This window comes from Phoxinus phoxinus, assembly GCF_949152265.1.
Source record: "Phoxinus phoxinus genome assembly, chromosome: 12".
In the NCBI taxonomy this organism is placed as follows: Eukaryota; Metazoa; Chordata; class Actinopteri; order Cypriniformes; family Leuciscidae; genus Phoxinus; species Phoxinus phoxinus.
In genome coordinates, this window is record NC_136887.1 from 30,957,701 (window position 1) to 30,977,728 (window position 20,028).

Consider the following 20,028-nt stretch of genomic DNA (forward strand, 5'->3'; position numbering starts at 1 on the left):
TTTTCATGAGATTGCGGTATCACGCTAATTTGCCCTGTTTAGTAAATCTGGACCTGCACATATCTCCAATATTACATGATGTATATCTAAACATTGAATTGACTGAGGCACAAAAGGAGGATTGACCACTTTGTGTGTCTCACATGAAACACTTACAGTCTAATAGCATAGCGCCACGATAGCACACACGCTGTCACTGCAGAGAAGAGGACATATGCTTGAGACAGATGTAAGGTTGAATGTTAGAGGCGATATATTCTGCTCTCTTCCATTTCCTACTGGAGTGATGTGTGACCTTTAGAGACACGGGCTATTGTGCTCTGAGACATACAGTATCTCCTTCTCACTTCATGCCCCTTTGTTCTCTCTCTTTGCTGTTTGTGTGTGCATGTTAATGAGTTAATTAGCTCGTTATGAAATGGCAGGGCTCAGGTGGTGGGCTGTCCAGTTCTAGATCAATTCCATGTGGTCTCACCGAAGTGGTGTCTGTCTGCTACCTCACACTAGTTACGTCACATAATTACATCCATATATTGCATTAGGACTGGTTTACACTTGGCATTAACATGCAACCTGTATCCGGATCTTGTCCACATACACATTGAGTGCGTTTACATGCACGTTCTAAACACGATAATGCTTAATAAGCCGACAACGTGTGTGGTCATGAAAACGTGTTAAATCGGTTTCCATTTCCAATTCGATCCACACAGCTACCTTATTAAAGTGCACATGTGTGATATTAGACTGAAAAGTGTCCTTACACGGCAGATTTTTGCGCATCCAGCCAGCATAAAAAATATAAATCATATAAAATAGTGCAGCCCAATGGACAAATGCAGTTGAAGAAACTTCAAATACGAGAGGAGAATGAGTCTTTGCAAGTTTCCTGCTGACGTTTTGAAATACTCTGGTTTTTAATGCTTTATTTAACATCACAACTCACATAATATACAGAGTGGATGGTTACGTTTTGATGTCACCACTTGGAAATAAACTCATTTTTGGTAGTTATCAGCATATTGGTGTGCATGTAAACGTGCTCATTGAAAAGACAAGCGTAAATGCACTTGGATCATCCGATTGTCATCTCACAATTGTCTGTAATTGCAATATAGCCATCGTATCTGCATTCACAAGTCGACGTCACAACGTCATGTGAGTTGCTGCACTTAGCTGGGTGTTTTTGTGAGACATCCGAGAAAGTAGCAGAATGCATATATAGGTGAAAGTTTGCTATCGAAAGTTGCACAACTATTCAATGTCTGTAAAGAACCCATTCGGAGCCTTTTGTCTCTTTTTTTTACTGTTTCAATCATGGCATCTATGCAAAGCATTATTATTTGCAACCTCCTCCTCTTTGTTTTATGAGATTACTGTAGCACCGTGACTGAAAACTAATTTGAAAAGAAACCCCAGCACTTCAGGTCGACTTTGCAACGGGACTATTTTACCTTTACAGACTTATTTTAAATATTGCGTGGGAAACAGAGATCCGATCAGTTATCCAGGAACAGAAGCCACTTGATGTTGACCAGTGTAAACACGAACTGCTCGATCGGCTCACACGTGAAGCTCTCACACAGATTGATTTACACATGGACACTAATCTTTGAGATAAATATAATGCATGTAGAGCGGTGTCCTGTTCACTTTCTGTTTACATTTTTATTTTTGCTCTGGATCCTGAGAGGGTTTTACAGGCTACGCATAATTTTATTTAACACCACCACATCATAACTGATTATAAGATTTCATTGTAATGAATATGGGCTGTTCAGTTCAATTTGTGTACATATTATATGCTGTTAATGAAGAATAGAGGCACAATTTGGTTTATGAACAGACTGGCTTACATTTCCCATGATTCCTTGGGGCAGCAAAATGTGTTTTTTATTTTGTCGCAGTAGTCCTAAAAAGATATGCTGGGGAAGTTTCTTTCTCTCTTTTGTCTTTATTTTAATTTGACTTAATTATGACTAACAAACTTTAAAAACAAAAAAAGGAAGAAAGAGCAATTATCATAATTTTGAGTTGCACATAAAGTAAATGACCAATCATACTTATGTTTACCATTGAGAAACTCTCTGAACTGTCTATGATAGTTGTGACATCAAATATGATGGAAGACTACTCTAAAGTGGATGTTTTTTTTGTGAAGTTGTTTTTATTTTTTACCGCTGTATTTTAGTAATATCAAGGTTTTGTGTGCAACTGAGTTTATTTTCTACTAAGGCTACTCATGCTTGGCCAGTTTACTTCATGCTAATTAATAAATTATTGTTAAATACCATACAAACCACACATTTTGGCAAGTTGAAAGCATAATATGCTGTAATAATAACTGTGAAGTAGGATTGGATGGATCCTATCAGGTGCATTTGCTTAAATCTCTGCCAGATTTACTGTGATGCGATCAGATCTGATGCGTGACTGGAGTGACTTTATGGCACGAGAACATTTTGTTGGCTCACTTTGACGTCACTAATTAGTACACAGGAGAAAGGAATAACTATGGCTGTGGGACTAATACACAAGTACACACACACACACACACACACACACACACACACACACACACACACACAGGCATTGTGCCTATAGCACCACCGGTGTCTGAGGGGTGGAAGTGCAAAAAAAGCAACTACTGTTTGTGAATATCATATTAAAGTAACTTAGCCTAGCTTGTATTGTTACAATGTTGGTAGTATATGTAAATTAACAATGTTTACTCGTTCTCCATGTTGCCTGGACGGAGATATTCACGTTTATTTGTCAGCAAAAGTCTGCCGAAAGCATCTTTTGATAGCTCAAGGGCTTTTGTTTTTGTGTCCTCGGCCACGGATAGTTGGATCGACAGAGGGTTATTATTAACCGAACAGTTATTGCAAGGGTAGGTTTTTCACTGAAAATTGTATCATACTTTGTCTACTCTTTAAACAACATTATGGTAAAAAATAGAACACTATGGCAACAGCTTTCTTGTACAAGACGGCGTTTTGCTGCGGGAGGTTGGGCATAACTGACAGAACAGCAGGTTCGTTCAGTTTTCCCCTCCGTTAGGCCTACAGCACTGTGTTCACAGTCATCCAGTTTGAAATGTTGACTACAAACACAGGCTTTTCAGATTTTCAGTCATGGTGTTCTCTAGATATTTATGATTCATTGCAGCCTTTAGCCGCTGCCTACAACGCGCTGGATTCTTCTCTGGAAAACGAAAGTAACTCACTCCCGCTAAACGTTTACTCTTTGAATTCTTGCACCGGGGAACAATACAAGCCGACACCATTACTAAAAGTTTACTAAGAAGTATTTTCTACTAAAGTAAGGTGGTATTGACTCTGGTAAGCATAATCATAGCAGAGTGATGGGCGTGGCCATGGACGGCAACATGCCCAGTGCATTGTGGGTGTTGACGTTTTCCTACATATTTGGCAAAAGGAAAGACAACAGCCTTTTTTCTTTGTTTTCTCCAGATAGCACAGATAAAAAAAACAAATCACCTTTCTGCTTCATAGGCAGCTAAGATTTATTGAAAGGCCATTTTGCCAGCGGTGAATTATTCCTTTAATCAACACATCCCAGCTCTTCTGCACACGCCAATGTGTTTCTCTCACAGCAACACACACATTCACACATTCAATTTGGGACAGGGCTTTAGACACTGGCTATTTTCAGAATAGCATACTACGTTTATCATTTGTGCAGTATATATTATGTATACTATGTATACATATCTGGAAATAACTACCTTCATAAGGCATATATTCAGAAGAAGTTATTACATTGCTTGTAATTATATTAAAGTGAATCAGACCACTTTAAAAATATAATTGATAATACTAAATAAAATCCAGTGTGATATGAATTAACACACACACATATTATTGTGTTTTCTTTCCTTAAAAAGGGCAATTTTTTTTATCTTTTGTCAGCATTATTTTTTCCCCCAAAAAAAGTTATAATAATTTATTTGGTTATAAATTATAACCAAAAAAAATAAATAATCAGATGTTTTAAATTAATTCAATTCAATTCAATTCAAGTTTATTTGTATAGCGCTTTTCACAATACATATTGTTTCAAAGCAGCTTTACAGAAAATGCATTTAAAAAATGTACATACAAAAATACAGTTAGTTAATCATAAAATTTAGGGCATAACATATCGCCGGCGTTGGGTCGTCTCTTCACAGGCGTCGAGTCGTCTCATCACAGGCGTTGGGGCATCTGAAGTCTCCATGAGAGGCTGGATACATAACTGGAGCTGACGAACTCTATTTGAGTTATCTCGGGACAGGCGTCCCGAGATAACAACAAAAAAGGCAGATGGGAAATAATTAGCGTAGCTGCTGTTCTTAATATGAATGCATTTGATCTGATTTAACTGTAGTATAAAAGGTATGAGATGCATCATGTGAATGCTTGGCTAAAGAGATGCGTCTTTAATCTAGTTTTAAACTGGGAGAGCGAGTCTGAGCCTCGGACAATATCAGGAAGGCTATTCCAGAGTTTAGGAGCTAGATGTGAAAACGCCCTCCCTCCTTTAGTGGACTTAGTTATCCTCGGTACGACCAGAAGCCTCGAATTTAGCGATCTTAAAGAGCGCGATGGATTATATGGCGATAGAAGATCTCTTAAATACACAGGAGCTAAACCATTTAGGGCTTTATAGGTCAGTAACAATATTTTGTAATTGATACGGAACTTAATAGGTAACCAGTGTAGAGATGATAAAATTGGTGTTATATGATCATATTTTCTTGACCTAGTAAGAACTCTAGCAGCTGCATTTTGGACTAACTGTAGCTTGTTTACGGAGGATGCAGGACAACCAGCTAATAAAGCATTACAGTAATCTAGTCTCGAGGTCATGAATGCATGAACTAACTTTTCTGCATCAGAAACTGATAGCATATTACCCCTGGAAGTTCACGTATAACTGGTTAGGAATCACAGACCTATATTTGCCACGATGTGCAGTATCCATCAGAGCACACTATGTTCAATACTGCATCCCACAATGCCGAGGTTCTCAAACTGGCGAAGCAGAGCTGTTGGAAGAGGGCGTGGATGTTTTATGGGTGTGAAATTATTTATTGTCATCAGGAAAAAAGCGACCGTAAATACTTGCGTAGCATATCAGCAAATGTGTTCGGGAATGTATAATTCCTATTTACATAATTATTCAAAGACTTTCCTGTAACAATAACATTGTTTTGGTCGGTTGCCATGGATTTCATCAGAGTTGGTCCATTCTCCACAGACGCGAGCATTGCAGGCTGTTCTCTTAATCTGTGACTCGTGAGGGACGGAGTTGTGGTCATGACAGTCTGTCAACATCCAGTGCACAAAGCATGTGACGTCAGTTTGAGAACCTCGGCCACAATGCAATGCACATTTGCAGCAATAATGTTGAACATCTCTTCCATGACTCATACTGCTAAAGTTTGGACATTTTTACTCAAATCCTAATAAAAATGTTCGTTTTTTTCTCATAACAGAGCACCTTTCAATTAAACATACAATATAATGAGGTCATGTGACAACAATGTAGTATACCACTGTTTGAAATGTTGGTTACACTATATTAAGGTGCCTTTGTTTCAGTGTAATTATACATTTAAGTACTTAAGTAATATAAATTAGCTGTATGAACTTACTATAGGTTTAGGGTTAGTTTCATGCAAAATGTATAGTTATTACTGTAGTAACTACATGTAACATGTGTAACAAGGACACTGTAAAATAAAGTGTTACCAAAATGTTTGCATAATATAAAAGTGGATGCTGCACACTGGTGGTGGTTGAGGGGTATGATATGATTGTAATGCGTTTTGGGTGTAACCGTAGTAATGCGCTATATAAATGCCTCATTCGTTTATTCATTCATTTATAATTCATTCTGCTTCACATACTATTTTTAATAGGCAGTATGCAGTATAAACTGTGCAGTATCGAGCAAGCATTAATTAGTAAACCATTCAAAGTAGTCTTAATCAACTGTGACTTCCTTGAGTTTTTATTGTATTTTTGACACATTCTTACACTAAATTGTATTAAAATAAGAAAATAACTATATACCTCAAAGATGATGACTGGACATGCAACATAATGAGAACATGTATTGTAGCATACTGGTTAAAATATTTATTGCATATATTTTTATAAAGTTTTTGCATAAGGCCTATATTGTTGCAAAACTATATATTTTTACTGTGTATAGTTTTTTATTAATATACATTTATTTATTTATATAATTTTTTTTAGTAATTTTGCTATACGTTTTGTTACATTGCATAATATATTTATTGCATACTGCATGCAGTTTCACATACTTTTTCAAAGATATGCATGCTAGTATACAGTACACCCCCCCCTCCTCCCCCCTCTTGACTATCTCCGTCTGACTCTTTGTCCGGGCATTTGCATCACGGATTCCCCGTGTCTCTGGCTGCAGAGATCCAGATGTGATGTGCTGCTGTTTTCAGCATGCGGTTTGATTCTGCGTGACTCTGACACACTGCAGAAAATCTCAAACCTCGGCGTGGCTGCGAGCCAGCGATGCCTGCGAGAACATCCTCCCATCTGCCATGTGTATTTGGCAGTGTGTGTCTCACTCTAGTTTATATACAGAATGATACAGTGTTTTGTGGAACAGTGTGTGTGGCTGCAGTTTCAGTTCGGTTGCCATGTTGGAGAAATATTTATGAGTGTTGTAGACGGAATACGGGATTGATTCTGATACTCTGATGTTAATCAAATAGGCGTTATTTTCTCACCCTTATGATACTGAATGCTTTAGTGTCTTTATTGAAGCTTGAAAGCTTCAGTTTCCATGGAAGAAAGAAAGTGTTTGGAACGACATGAGGGTGAATAAATGATGACAGAATTGTAAAGTACAGGTGAACCGTTCCTTTAAAGGGCACCTATCATGCAGAATTCACTTTTACATGGTGTTTGAACATAAATGTGTGTTGGCAGTGTGTGTACACAACCACCCTATAATGATAAAAATCCAACCAGTGTTTTTTTTTTTTTAAATCCCCATAAATCATAAGCACTGTCTCAGAACGAGCTGTTCTCAGAATCAATGCAATGTGATGTAGAATTGCACAAGCCCCGCCCACGACTGTTGATTGACAGTTTGAGCATAGACCCGCCCTGAGTGAGCTGGACACAGTCCGCCATTGTTTCGACGCTGGAGCAGCTGTAGAATGTCTCCGAAAGCGATTGAGTAATTGAATATTTATTGAAAAGTAGTATACAGTAATACTGTGCAGATTGTTCATATTTCATTCTGAACATAGAGACATATTTCACAATGTCAACTAACGTATGATGATCTTCTCTGACTTTATGTGTGTGTGTGTGTGTCCGTATGTTTCTATAGTAACCACCACATTGTCTCCGGGGTCAAGTCATGCCAGGAAGTGCAATGAGACTGAGAAGACACACTGCGTTAACGGTGGAGACTGTTATTTCATACATGGTATAAATCAGCTGTCCTGCAAGTAAGTTACACACATTCATAACACATTCCCTTTTATCTGATCTCACTTTGATAATACCTAAACTTTTTGACTACAAGCAGAGTGTTTATTGAAATATTGCTTTGACATCACCAGACTCCAAACAGGGCTGTCAAATTAACATTTTAATCTAGATTAAAACTATAAAAAAATTAATGAAACAAAAATTGATAGCCGTTCATAATGCCCCCTGACCTACAGTATACGTGAATTCCACAATAAGGATTTTTCCTGCAATCAGAGCAGTTATTTTCTATTAATTATATAGGCTACTGTTAAATTATTTATCAATATTTAAAAAAAATTGGTGCTTTTGTCATTTTTATTAGTTTTTTGTATATATTTGTATATAGCTAACTTTTTTTTATTTCAGTTTTAGAACTTCAATTTAAACATATTTCAGTTTTTATTGTAGTTTTTATTTTTATTTTTATTCTAATATTTATATTTAATTTTAGCATAATTTTAATTACAGAAAACTAAGATTTTCAATAGTTTTACCTAACACTAGCACCACTGAGAACCACCTTCTGGAAATACCCTGTATATTGTGTGTGTAATATGATTATGGGTAATTTGGACTGATAATTCAAATTCGTTAAAAGGAATAGTTCACCCAAAAATGAAAACTATCCCATAATTTACTCACCCTCAATCCATATCCTGGCTCTTCCCAGCTTTGAAATGGCATTGAATAGTTTTAAATAGTAATCCATACGACGGTTTTGTAAGAAAAATATCCATATTTAAAACTATAAACTACAATCACTGGCTTGGATGGCTTGAGGGTGAGTAAATTATGGCATAATTTTCATTTTTAGGTGAACTATTCCTTTAAGAAGTACACTAAGAGCAGTTATATGAATGTATTTGAATTTCATACCATTGTACTTCCTTTAAACTCAAATTCTCCAGTTTTACATTCTGATTTCTGCCTCAATTCAAATTCCAGGAATTTAAAAAAATGTTTATTAATGTCTACATGGTGCGGCGTAGGATCCTGAATCTGTCTAAGTTATAATTGTTTGGACCTTTGCTGGGAAAGACATGTAGAGACATGCTGCCGGTCTAGTTCGAGCCAGAGAGATGACAGTGTGTGTGTGTGTGTGTGAGGGTCTGGAGGAAGGGGAAAGGGTTTGGCGTGTGTGTCGTCTGTCAGGCCTGTCGATGTATACTGCCGCGTTATCAATAGTGTGCTGAGTTACGGCTCCCCTGTGATGCCATGGACACAACGCTCCGTTCTTATCAGCCATTTCAGACAGGGCAGCCCAGATTTACGGTGTGTGCGGCAATTTTTTACAGGAAGAGAAACAAAGCCATTAAAGCTGTTTAAAGCTCAAACCCTTGGGGGAGATGTCATCCTTTAACTGTGACTCGTCGAGTCGATCTCTTTAATTTACAGAACAGAGTGTCTGAAGCTGCTTTAAGGGTTAATGGCCCGCAGGGAAGCACGGACTGATTTGGAAATGGTGTGTGTTGCTCTTGGCTTTCTTGACACAGTGATTCACTTATATGCCTGAAAGTTTGTCTTCAACAGCGCTAAAGCTTTACTTCAGAGTACAGGTGGGCGGTATGAAAATCTAAATCTTTTACCACGGTATAAGACATGTTATATCATGGTAAGAGTATCACAGTAGGCCTAGTTATTTTTGGTGGAGATTCAGTGAAGTAAATCATTTACAAATTAATCGTACTTAATCTTATTGATTATTGTCTCTTTTTTTTTTTTTTTGAATGCCATTGGTGCAAGAGAATATAGGTATATATAATGCAATATTTTAATTATATATTTATATATCAAATATAAACATTAAACGGCATAAAATAAGTTATATATAAATATATAAGGAAAAAATCTGGGTGGAATTAATGATATAGAAAACAAAATAAATTTAAGTAATATATGATTAAAATGCTTTATACAGCTCTTAAATATTTAAAGTCTTTTTACTTAAAGACTGTCATTATACAGCCTGGCTTTAAGGTCCTTGCACACCGAATTTTCATATGCGTTTTTTCGTATTCGTCATTCGGTGTCTGAATTGTGAAAATACCTGTCAAAATGCTTGCTACGGATGCGAAAAACGCAGAAAATCGAACCCGATCCGGATTTTTTTATGACGGACTTAAGTTTCGGAGGCAGTTTGTAAGCGTGATTGACATAACGTGAGGTCGTATTTATTTTTTCACGTGCAAAATTTTCAGACGAGAATTTCTCACGTTATGTCAACCACGCTTGCACACTGCCTGCGAAACTTTCGCCCGTCGCAATTTTTTTGGATCAGGTTCGATTTTCTGCGTTTTTCCACATCCGTAGCAATGAATGGTGTTTTGACAATTCACAGCCACCGAATGATGGATACGAAAAAACGCATGCGAAAATTTCGTATTCGTGATTCTTTGGCTCTGAATTGTCAAAACACCATTCACAATGCTTGCTACGGATGCGGAAAACGCAGAAAATCGAACCTGATCCCAAAAAATTACGACGGCGAAAGTTTCGCAGGCAGTGTGCAAGCGTGGTTGACATAACGTGAGGTCGTATTTATTTTTTAACATGCAAAAATTTTGGACGTTAAAAAATAAATTCAAAACGCATGCGAAAATTTCGGACTCAGCGTGTAAGGACCTTAACTCCGTAAAAACCATAAAGTTGGGTTTTTAATTAGTAAATGACCATTTATGAATATTGAATTTGGGCATAATTATAATAAAGTTCATTAAAACAATTTTTTACCTTTCTTAGGATAAACAGTGGAGCCAAAAAGTAAATTTTCCCACAGGAGAAAAGGTCTTAAACAATGAATGTTTTATTAACAAATTTAGCTCATAAATGTTGACCGCAGTATTAAAGGAACATTTCCACCGTTGTACAGTATATATACTGTATGCCATACAGTACCTCCCAGCCGTATTTCCAAGACAATACCTTAAGATGTCATCTGTGTGTGTGTGTGTGTGTGTGTGTGTGTGTGTGTGTGTGTGTGTGTGTGTGTGTGTGTGTGTGTGTGTGTGTGTGTGTGTGTGTGTGTGTGTGTGTGTGTGTGTGTGTGTGTGTGTGTGTGTTTGTGTGTGTGTGTGTGTGTGACTGTAGCTCCTAAAGCAGATGAAATGCAGTCTGTCCCATTGACCTCTGCAGTAAATCCTGCAGACAGGCTGAACGGTGAATTCCCCAGTAGAACTGAACTCTAAAATAGCCTCAGTATATAAATAATAAAAATGTGTGACTAGACGAAGCTTTTGGCACCATTATGAAGCTTTTAGGGACTTTATTTTGCTCCTGTTTGCCTTAGGACGTCCTCCTCATTAACGTGAGGTCTTCTAGACGATCACAGAAGTGGAACTGATTGGCATTTTATGAGGAAGTAAAGCTGTAAAGCTCAAATTAGCTTTGATTATGTTTGATCTACAGTCGGCCCAAAGAGCATTTGGACACCTACGGCACGCTTAAAGTTGCATGCATTTTATTGCATTAGATCACAAGCAATTCAAGTGATATCTGTACATAAATTATGCTATTAAGCACTGAGTAGACAGTGAGACATCTGTGTATTTGACAAGTATTGCATCTGATCCACTTCATCTGTGATAAAGTATGTAAATACCTCGCGAGCGTCACTATGGGAAGCAGAAAGTGTCCCGTAAATCCAGCCTCAGCTAAAGTCAGTCACACCTATTAAGTATGAGAAATAGAAATATGAATGTGCATATCACATTATTATTTTTATATCATATTATTGAGAATTCAGTGCCTATTAACCTGTCATTTTTACACAGCTGTCTGAAATGCTTGATTCAGTCGTGGCAATCCGAGGTCAGTTATTCCTCAATATTCCCACTGTATAATCACATTAATCTGGGTATTTGAGGCCGGCTCTTCTTTCATGTCTCGCATATCAAACCGCAGATGCGCTCTCAAACGCAGCTTGTGCCATCTTGCACCTCAGTTATCGACTATATTTACTAAACCAAAGGACTTCAGTATTAAAGGGGTCCTATTGTGCTTTTTTTTTTTTTTTACATTTTCAACTTTTTTTTAGTGTGTAATGTTACTGTTTGAGCTTGAAAAATGTCTACAAAGCACAAAGTCACTCCAAAGCGAGTCTCTATATCAGTGCGCACTGTTTCTGAACTCCCCGAAACACCTTGACTGTAGTCTTGAGTTTTCTTCCACAATATTAGTCATTTAAATAGTTCCTGTCCAAGGCGTATGCAAAATAAAGGGGCGGGCCTGGTTACTTTGGCTACGTTTACACGGAAACAATCTGAAGAGAAAACGCAAAAGTGGCGTTGCGTTATCACTTTTTATTCTGCGTTTAGACGAGCGTTATGGGGGGGGAAATCTGCGTGCATATGGTGACGCAAAAGTGTGTGAAATTCGATGTAGTGTGCACTCCAGGCGGCTAGGTGGCAATGTGAAGCACTGCCACACAACAACACCAAGTCCGCGGGCCTGCGTACAACCTTCCTTCTACTTTTCGCCATAGTAGACTTTTGTGTTTTTACCCTTTAGACGTGAACGCGACGGTGGAGCGTTTTTAAGATTTCCACTCTGGAGGGTGGTTTCACTTTTTTGCGTTTTTAAGCCCCAAAAACGCCGTCGCCGTGTAAACGAAAGGCACATCTGATAAAATATTTGTATGTTTTCACCCGCGAGCATTCTCGTGTAAACAGGGCCTCAGTTAGTAGTGTGTTGAAACTCGTGGTTATTGTAAGGGGCGTGACATTTCCAAAACACATGCTCGAAGCGATTAGCCAATCACAACACTCTGGTCCAGCCAACCAATCAGAGCACATTACACCGTTTCAGAAGGAGGGGCTTTATAGAGACAGGAACTAAACAGAGCGTTACTGACAGACTGGGAAGAGAGGAGCATGCATGAAACATATGGAGCCTCTAAAGGGACACAGTGATGAAAACATTTTTTTTAATGCTTTTGCATTCTCTCGCAAAAGTTTAGAGTTCCGCCTTGAACTCGAATTGTATTTCCTTCACCACGACCCTTTAGGGGCTCTGTAAAAACCTATTCTAGTAGACTCCAAAAACAACATCAATACTTTGGCTGGCATAATAGGTCCCCTTTAATAGAAGGCCTATGGTAATATTGTTGAAGTGTTTGTCTTGTTGCTAGAATGATTGTTTTCCATTACACTGTAATGGATTATATGATAATAAACAGGTGCGATTTTAAAACGATTTCTTCTCAAATCAATATTTCATGTCCCCGTCATTATTTATGTGATAAAACGTTGTGCATTCACTGATAGGCCTGTACATTATCCTTTAAATGTCCGTCTTGTTTGAACTTGTTCATTCGTCTAAGCTCAAAACTGCTTACTATAGGAACTAGGAACTTGTTTAATAAAGATTTCAGAATTCATAGATTTAAACGAGCATATTTTTGTTTGTACATATTTCTCCAGTAAGACAAAAAAACACCCTAATATTTGATTGTGGCCCGATGGAGGATTCTGTTTCTGAGGGTGGTAAGCGCCCCCTTGAGGAGTTGCCACCTAATTGAACCATCTCATCTGAATGAATCAGCTCACTAAAATAAACCGGGCTTCCCAACCCACATATCATTTTTGGAGCCATCCTAAAAAATGGCATGAAATGACATGAGCCCTTTTTCCTCAGGTTCAAACTCCTCCAGTGACATCACAGCGATGACATCATCAGGTGGAACAGCTCACAGGGGTTGTTCTCTGTTGTTCTAACTGCATGTTTCTCTGCTCTCGTCTCTCTCTCTCTCTCTCTCTCTCTCTCTCTCTCTCTCTCTCTCTCTCTCTCTCTCATCTCTCTCTCTCTCTCTCTCTCTCTCTCTCTCTCTCTCTCTCTCTCCTCTTCCTCCTCATGTCTCTTTCTCCTCTTCCCCCTCCCTCTCGTTCCTTCCTTCTCCCTCTCGTTCCTTCCTTCTCCCTCTGCGGGTTTGTTTCCCTTCATCAGGTGTCCAAATGACTATACCGGTGAACGCTGTCAAACCTCCGTTATGGCCGGTTTCTACAGTATGTCCATTTCTTCTTCCTGTCTGTCTGTTTGTCTGTCTGTCTGCTCTGAAGCTGCATGTTGGCTATGGTGTGTGTGTGCATGTACATGTCTCTGTTTGCCCATTTTTATTTTATATTGGTAGAAGTAGAAATTCATAGATGTGAATGGATTGATATATTATTAAAGGCATATTTAGGGAAGAAGATGATAATTGTAATGCAAGTGAAACAATAAAGCATGTTTACATATAGATTAGGTTCCCATAGAGCAGAATTATATCCAAGAAGAAACTGAGTTATTAGTCCATCAAACAAATTCAGGACATTTTTGGCAGGCACTCATTCTTATCATTTAAAGGATTGTTCTGGTTCGATACAAGTAAAGCTTGTTGACAGCGTCTGTGTCCAAAACAAAAAATGTTTTGACAGTAATGCACTTAAAATGGAAAACTGCACCACAATACACGTTAAAATAAAAAAAAATGTGGACAATTTAATGCAATACATTTCAGTTCTTCTTACGTACCCCAAGCTTTGAATGTGTGATACAAATGATCTTTGAACTAAACTTGTCTGGGCACAGCTAAAAGCCATTATTTCAGCTCATTTTCTGTCATGACCATGTCAAATCATTAAACCTTGAAAATTTCACATGATACACACACAAATAACAGAAAGGGTCTGTTTACACCCACAGGAATTACGTTGGTAACGTTAACCCACCTAGAACAGTTCCTTGGGTTTACAGGTCCAGTTGACCTTAGTCAAGATAGATGCTTTCAAACATTCAGGAAACTCCAAGGCACTCTCTTTAGAAAGATTAAAAAGCCTTTATTGTTATGGCTTGGTCATTTTAAACCTTAAAAAGTTAGATGTTTTATTTAATCTAATGTGGATGGAACCAAGGCTGTTATTAGCTATGTTTCCATCTCCCTATTTTCATGTGAATGCTGGATGGAAATGCAAAGGTGCACATCAATTCTAAAAATGCGCATTAAAAACGTATGCGACAAATATTGTTTTATCCGATAAGAAGACATGCACATAAACTAAACAGATTAACAGAATAAATCCCTCAATGTGCAACAAAAAACTTTGGCTCAACAGTGGATGTGACTGGATAACCAGACTAACTAGTGGACCAATCGCATTGCACAGCATCTCAAATGTTGGTTTGGTCATTCTGAAATGTCTGAGCCAAAGTCTGTCATCAGAATGATTTGGTTTAATCTCCTCCCAGAAGTGTCTCACATTATTGCGTTCCCAAACACCAGACATCCGAATGCAAGAGAATGACAGTGTTTATTGCGTTTCGTCAAGAGACGAAAGTCATTTCTCACATATCTCATCACATATTTCTGCTTTCAAATTGTATGTTCTTTAAGTGCATTACTGCAAACATGACTTTTGCCAGTTTTTAAACTGTACACTCGTAAAAAAAAAAGGTTCGTTATTGCCATCGATCATAGGCGGAGGGTGAACCAACTGCAGGGTGAGGCTATGACGCGCGCTTTCCCTTTAAAAACACAGATTTCCATTAAATAGTTTCAAGTTACGTGTCGCTACAACCTACACATTTCAGTATAAACGCTCTCTATAATTTATTTGTTATTAAAGTGACTACATTCACAAACCACTGTTAATTTTAACATTAAAGCATGCATACTGTATATGTGTGATTTGGCATGGCAGCCAATATTAATAATAAATAACCATTGCGTTACCATGCAGCAGAATCCTGTGTTTGGACCAGGATTTCCAAAACCAGTCATGCTTTAGCCTTAATGCACCTATTTTGACCTATCATAGTCTCTCATCCATTGCTATGGTTATTCCCAACGCTATCTCACGACCAATTCGTACGAACTCGTACGATTTGTCTAAACCCACGTGATGGGTAGGTTTGGGGGCGGGGTCAAGGGTAGGTCATTCGTACGAAATCATACAAATTTGGCAACTCGTCAAATATGTACGATTTAGCAAAAATCGTACAAATTCGTACAAGTGAAGTCGTATGAATTGGTACGAATTAGACACCTCGTAAAATTCGTACGAATTGCCGTGAGATCCGGTTGGGTTATTTCGAGAGAGAATCCCACATTTAGCCTATAGGCTATGCGGATGTCACTCCCGTAACTTTGGCTGCTGGTCAAGCATGAAAAACAAAAGTTTTATTCTAATTCTGATTATAGGCTATATTATATCGCATAGAAAGCACACAAATGGCGCTCTCTTTATAATCACTAAAAGCTGTCACTCATCTTCATCGCAATAATCGTTATAATCAATGAAGCTGACTGCACAATCAATCTCTTATTTACATAATATCTACACTTTGTTATAATCAGATGAATTGCGAGCTTGCATAACTCTGGACAAAAACTCCAGCTTTTCAGCGGTGAGTGGATTCTAACTTAAACACCTCTGATTGGCTATTGCGTTCAAGAAATCAACATATGTCTGTGATTGGCTTTATTGCTTAACGCTGCAAAAACACGTCGTGAATATAAATCTTTGAAGCTCTTCAGAGCGCAAACAGATATGCACTGGAGAATTTAGCAAATCTGTTTCACAAATTTGCTATCATTACGGAGAAAACGGACCCTAGACCAGCATTTATGAGCAGCTTTTCTCTCTATAAGCGGTCAGGAGAAGCAGCAGGCAGTGGTTTGAGAGAGAAAATTCCTCTCGAGTCCGTGGCCAGGGGAAGGCTAAGCACACCTATACCATTCCATGAAGAACCTTTAACATCCACGGAACCTTTGCGTTCCACAAAAGGTTCTTTATAATAGAAAAAAGTTCTTTAGAATTTAAAAATGTTCTTCAGACTAAGAAAAACAAATGGTTCTTTTAAGAACTGTCGACTGAAAGCTCTTCTGCTGGCTCTTCTATGGCATCACTGCAAAAAACCCCTTTTGAAACTTATTATTTCCACAGATGCTGTTGGTAAATCTTAACTTGCTTTGAACCTGGAACATTCATATAAAGTTGGTTGTTATGTAATATTGATGCTTCTGGCATGACGCATGACCTCTAACCTTTGACCTCTAGAACCGCTGCTTTCCAAACAGTGGTAGATTGCTAGAGGAGTTCCCAGTATCATGCATGCCGTAGGTGTGTTTATACATCTGCACATCTGCAGTGGAAGTTGGAAAACATACATGAACGTGTGGTATTGTGACTAAACTAAAGCCATCTGTTTGTCATTTTGCATATAAATCATTAGAAACGACACGTGTCTGCGTTCATCTGTACTTCTTGTGAGTCTCGTTGTGTTGTACAGTGTGCTTTTCTGTTTAATGGTTTTGTTTGTTTCTTTGTTTTTGTTTTCTTAAACCTTAAACCAGAAATGAGGTCTAGTAAATATGGCAGTAAGTGTGGCTGTCTATGTGTCTGCATGCATTTGTACACTTGCTTACATGTGATGAACAAAAAAGGCGTGTTGTTGTTGTTTGTTTACTGGTGTTTTTGTTCATTTTGTTTCCATTTTATGGGGAATATGGAGTTGGCCAGTGTGTGTCTGCATTGTCTGTCTGTTACTGGAACGTAAAATCACTCACCTCAGTGTCTCAAAAACAAACCAACCAAACAACACCACTGATCGCATTCTAGTGAACCGCCTCTATCTGAACAAGTGGACATTTTGACCTGAAACCTGTTTTCTTGTTTTTTCTTTTTTTTTTTACATTGTCAACTTTCTGAATTGGCAGAGCATCTTGGAATTGAAATCATGGGTATGAAGTTATTATTTGTTTGATTCTTTAGATTAGGATCATGACATAATTTGATGACATAGTTTAAGCATATTCACATAAGAACTCGTCTCGTTCTATTTTCTCTGTCCTATATTTGAACTAGTAAATGCATTCCCAGCTTCTGATTTACTTTTTTCAGTTCTGACAAAACAACACTCATTTTAGGAATATAAGAATGAAACGCATCAGACAGGCAGATCGGTATTTATAGTATAAAACACACATTTCCGATTCTGTGAACGTAAATATCAATTATCACAACAAAGTTGTGATATTCCTTGGCAACCTTGATTATTATTATAATAAGAATTGTTGTAATTCATTGATCAGTCGTGTATTTTATTAAAACACCATAAGCCACTCAAGGCCTGGCATTACAGTGATTTCACCACAGCCTTCCGTGGCTTATTGCTGTAATAAATTCTCAAATCTAAACACATTATAAACTTGTTATAGAAATAAGACGTCTAGAATAATTTGTAACTCTCCACTCATTTCATAACCAGTGTTTTTGACTTGTTTCCCAGTAAAAAAAATATCCAAACATAAAGATAATATTTTTTTTAAGTAAATATTATAATATTTAAAGTAAAACATTATATTTAAACCTATTTTTTTATTGCCAATGGGGTAAGAAAAATCTACTTAAAATAATAGAAATTATTAAGTCTCTTATGCTCACCTAGGCTGCATTTATTTGATCAAAAATACAGTAAAAAATAAAATAAAAAAAGTAATGTGAAATATTATTGCAATTTAAAATAACTTTCTATTTTAATATATTTTCAAATGTAATTTATTCCTGTGATGGCAAAGCTGATTTCCCTTCAGAAATCCTTCTAATATGCAAATTTGGTGCTTAATTATTAAACATCGCTGATTCATATTTTTTGTGGAAACCATTATAATTTTTTTCTAGATTCTTTGATAAATAGAAAGTTCAGCATCTATTTGAAATGGAAATCTTTTAACAAGCATACAGAACATGCATCCTTGATTTTTCTTTTTTAAGCATATGTTCTATATAGCTGTATGCCTATAAATTGCATGAAAGCTTATAAATGTATTTACTGTCACGTTTGATCGATATAACGCCTTTAAAAGAATACCGACCCCAAACTTTTAAAAGTCATGGTTTCCACAAAAATATTAAGCCACAAAAAGAGTTTTCAACATCTATAATAAAAATAAATGTTTCTTGATTTCTGAAGGATCATGTGACACTGACGACTGAAAATCAGTTTTGCATCACATTTTGACTGTATTTTATGTCTTTTGACTGGTGGTGTGTATCTTAATAAATTTTGCTTCTCAAGTTTATTCATTAAGCTTTTTTTCCCTGGAAAACAACTCAAATATACTGATTAAGAACCAATTTATTTTTTTTAAAGCGTAGTTTCCATTTTCATTTGCATAAACATACGTGTCAGGGAGCCGAGTGAGGGGTAAAATGAGTGTTGCCCATCTCTTCTGTCTCCTTGTCTGCACCACTATAGAGTACATTAGCCGTTGGTCTGGGTACATCTCTCTCTCTCTCTCTCTCTCTCTCTCTCTCTCTCTCTCTCTCTCTCTCTCTCTCTCTCTCTCTCTCTCTCTCTCTCTCTCTCTCTCCGTGTACTCTGATCTCTGTTTCCTGTAACAAGCATGCAATGCGATATCAGTGTCTGACTCAACCGCCCCCCCTCTCCCCCCTGCGTTTCTCTTTTATTACACACTCATCCCTCTACTGTTTGGCCCTCAATTCTCTTCTCTCCTTCCTCCCGTCCGTTTTTTCGTTCCCTCCCTTCATGTTCTGTATGCTTCCTCTGTTGCTGCCCACGTTCAGCACCCCAGAGGATGTTTCGAATATTCTCGTTTTTTAAAAATCAGACCCACAAATATGTGCTAAAGGCATCATATATAGACGGTCTTCATAAAACCTGTTCATGTTATCCAAACAATTGTTTGGTTTGCTCTTAAAGTTGGCAAAAAAAATAGTTTTTCACTCTCCAATCAGTTTTAAAGTCGACATGAAATTGTTGACTTTTGGTTGAAATGTGATATTATTTATTTGTAATGTGGTCTAGAGTAAAACAATAAATTAAATGTGTATTATAAAGAGGCAGAGTAAATTATAATGAAATCTGTTATACATTATATTATTGTTTAAAAATAATAATGTGCACTGATGAATCCTTCACAATAAGATCAGGAATCAGAAGCATTAAGAAAAGTAAATGGGTCCGTTTTAATTTCCTGTTTTAATTTAACCGGTTTTATGAACAACCCTCTCTGAAGAGCTCTTAGAGAGAAGCAGTTTGTGTATTTTAACTCTATATTACAGGCATGCTTTATGCAAGACTTAAAATCTCAGACGTCATAGGATTATATATAGAATAATGCATGTCATGTGCTTTCAGAGGGGCAGAGATTTCATTTTATAAACACTTCTAGCCAAAAACTCGAGTTTCCAGTGTTGCACAGGATGGTTTCAGTCCTGAAGGTAGCCAAAAGTTCTCCCACTGTTTCAGCATAATGTGCTTTATGTGAAACCCTGGCAGACAGAGAAAGCACCACAGCCGTGCCCTTCCCATGCTGCCGTGCACCTGATATCAGCCACCGGAAATGTTTTTACAATGACATCTTATGCACCTCAGTACCCCTAAAACATACAGGTTTTAGATTTAAAGGGATTGTTCACCCAAAAAAGACGTCATTTACAGACCCTCGTCACTCTGGATGACTTTCTTTCGTCCGTGAAACACAAAAGGAGAT

At 37.5% G+C, this 20,028-nt stretch overlaps 1 protein-coding gene across 2 annotated transcripts in view; it reads left to right on the forward strand.

Moving 5' to 3' along the window:
* Positions 1-20,028, forward strand: part of nrg2b (neuregulin 2b) — a 73,100-nt gene that overhangs the window by 44,167 nt on the left and 8,905 nt on the right. For both annotated transcript variants that reach the window (XM_079631355.1, XM_079631356.1), the window contains 3 exons: positions 7,393-7,513; positions 13,479-13,537; positions 17,230-17,253. In XM_079631355.1, the coding sequence (XP_079487481.1) occupies positions 7,393-7,513; positions 13,479-13,537; positions 17,230-17,253 (204 nt within the window). The remainder of the gene's footprint in view (positions 1-7,392; positions 7,514-13,478; positions 13,538-17,229; positions 17,254-20,028) is intronic.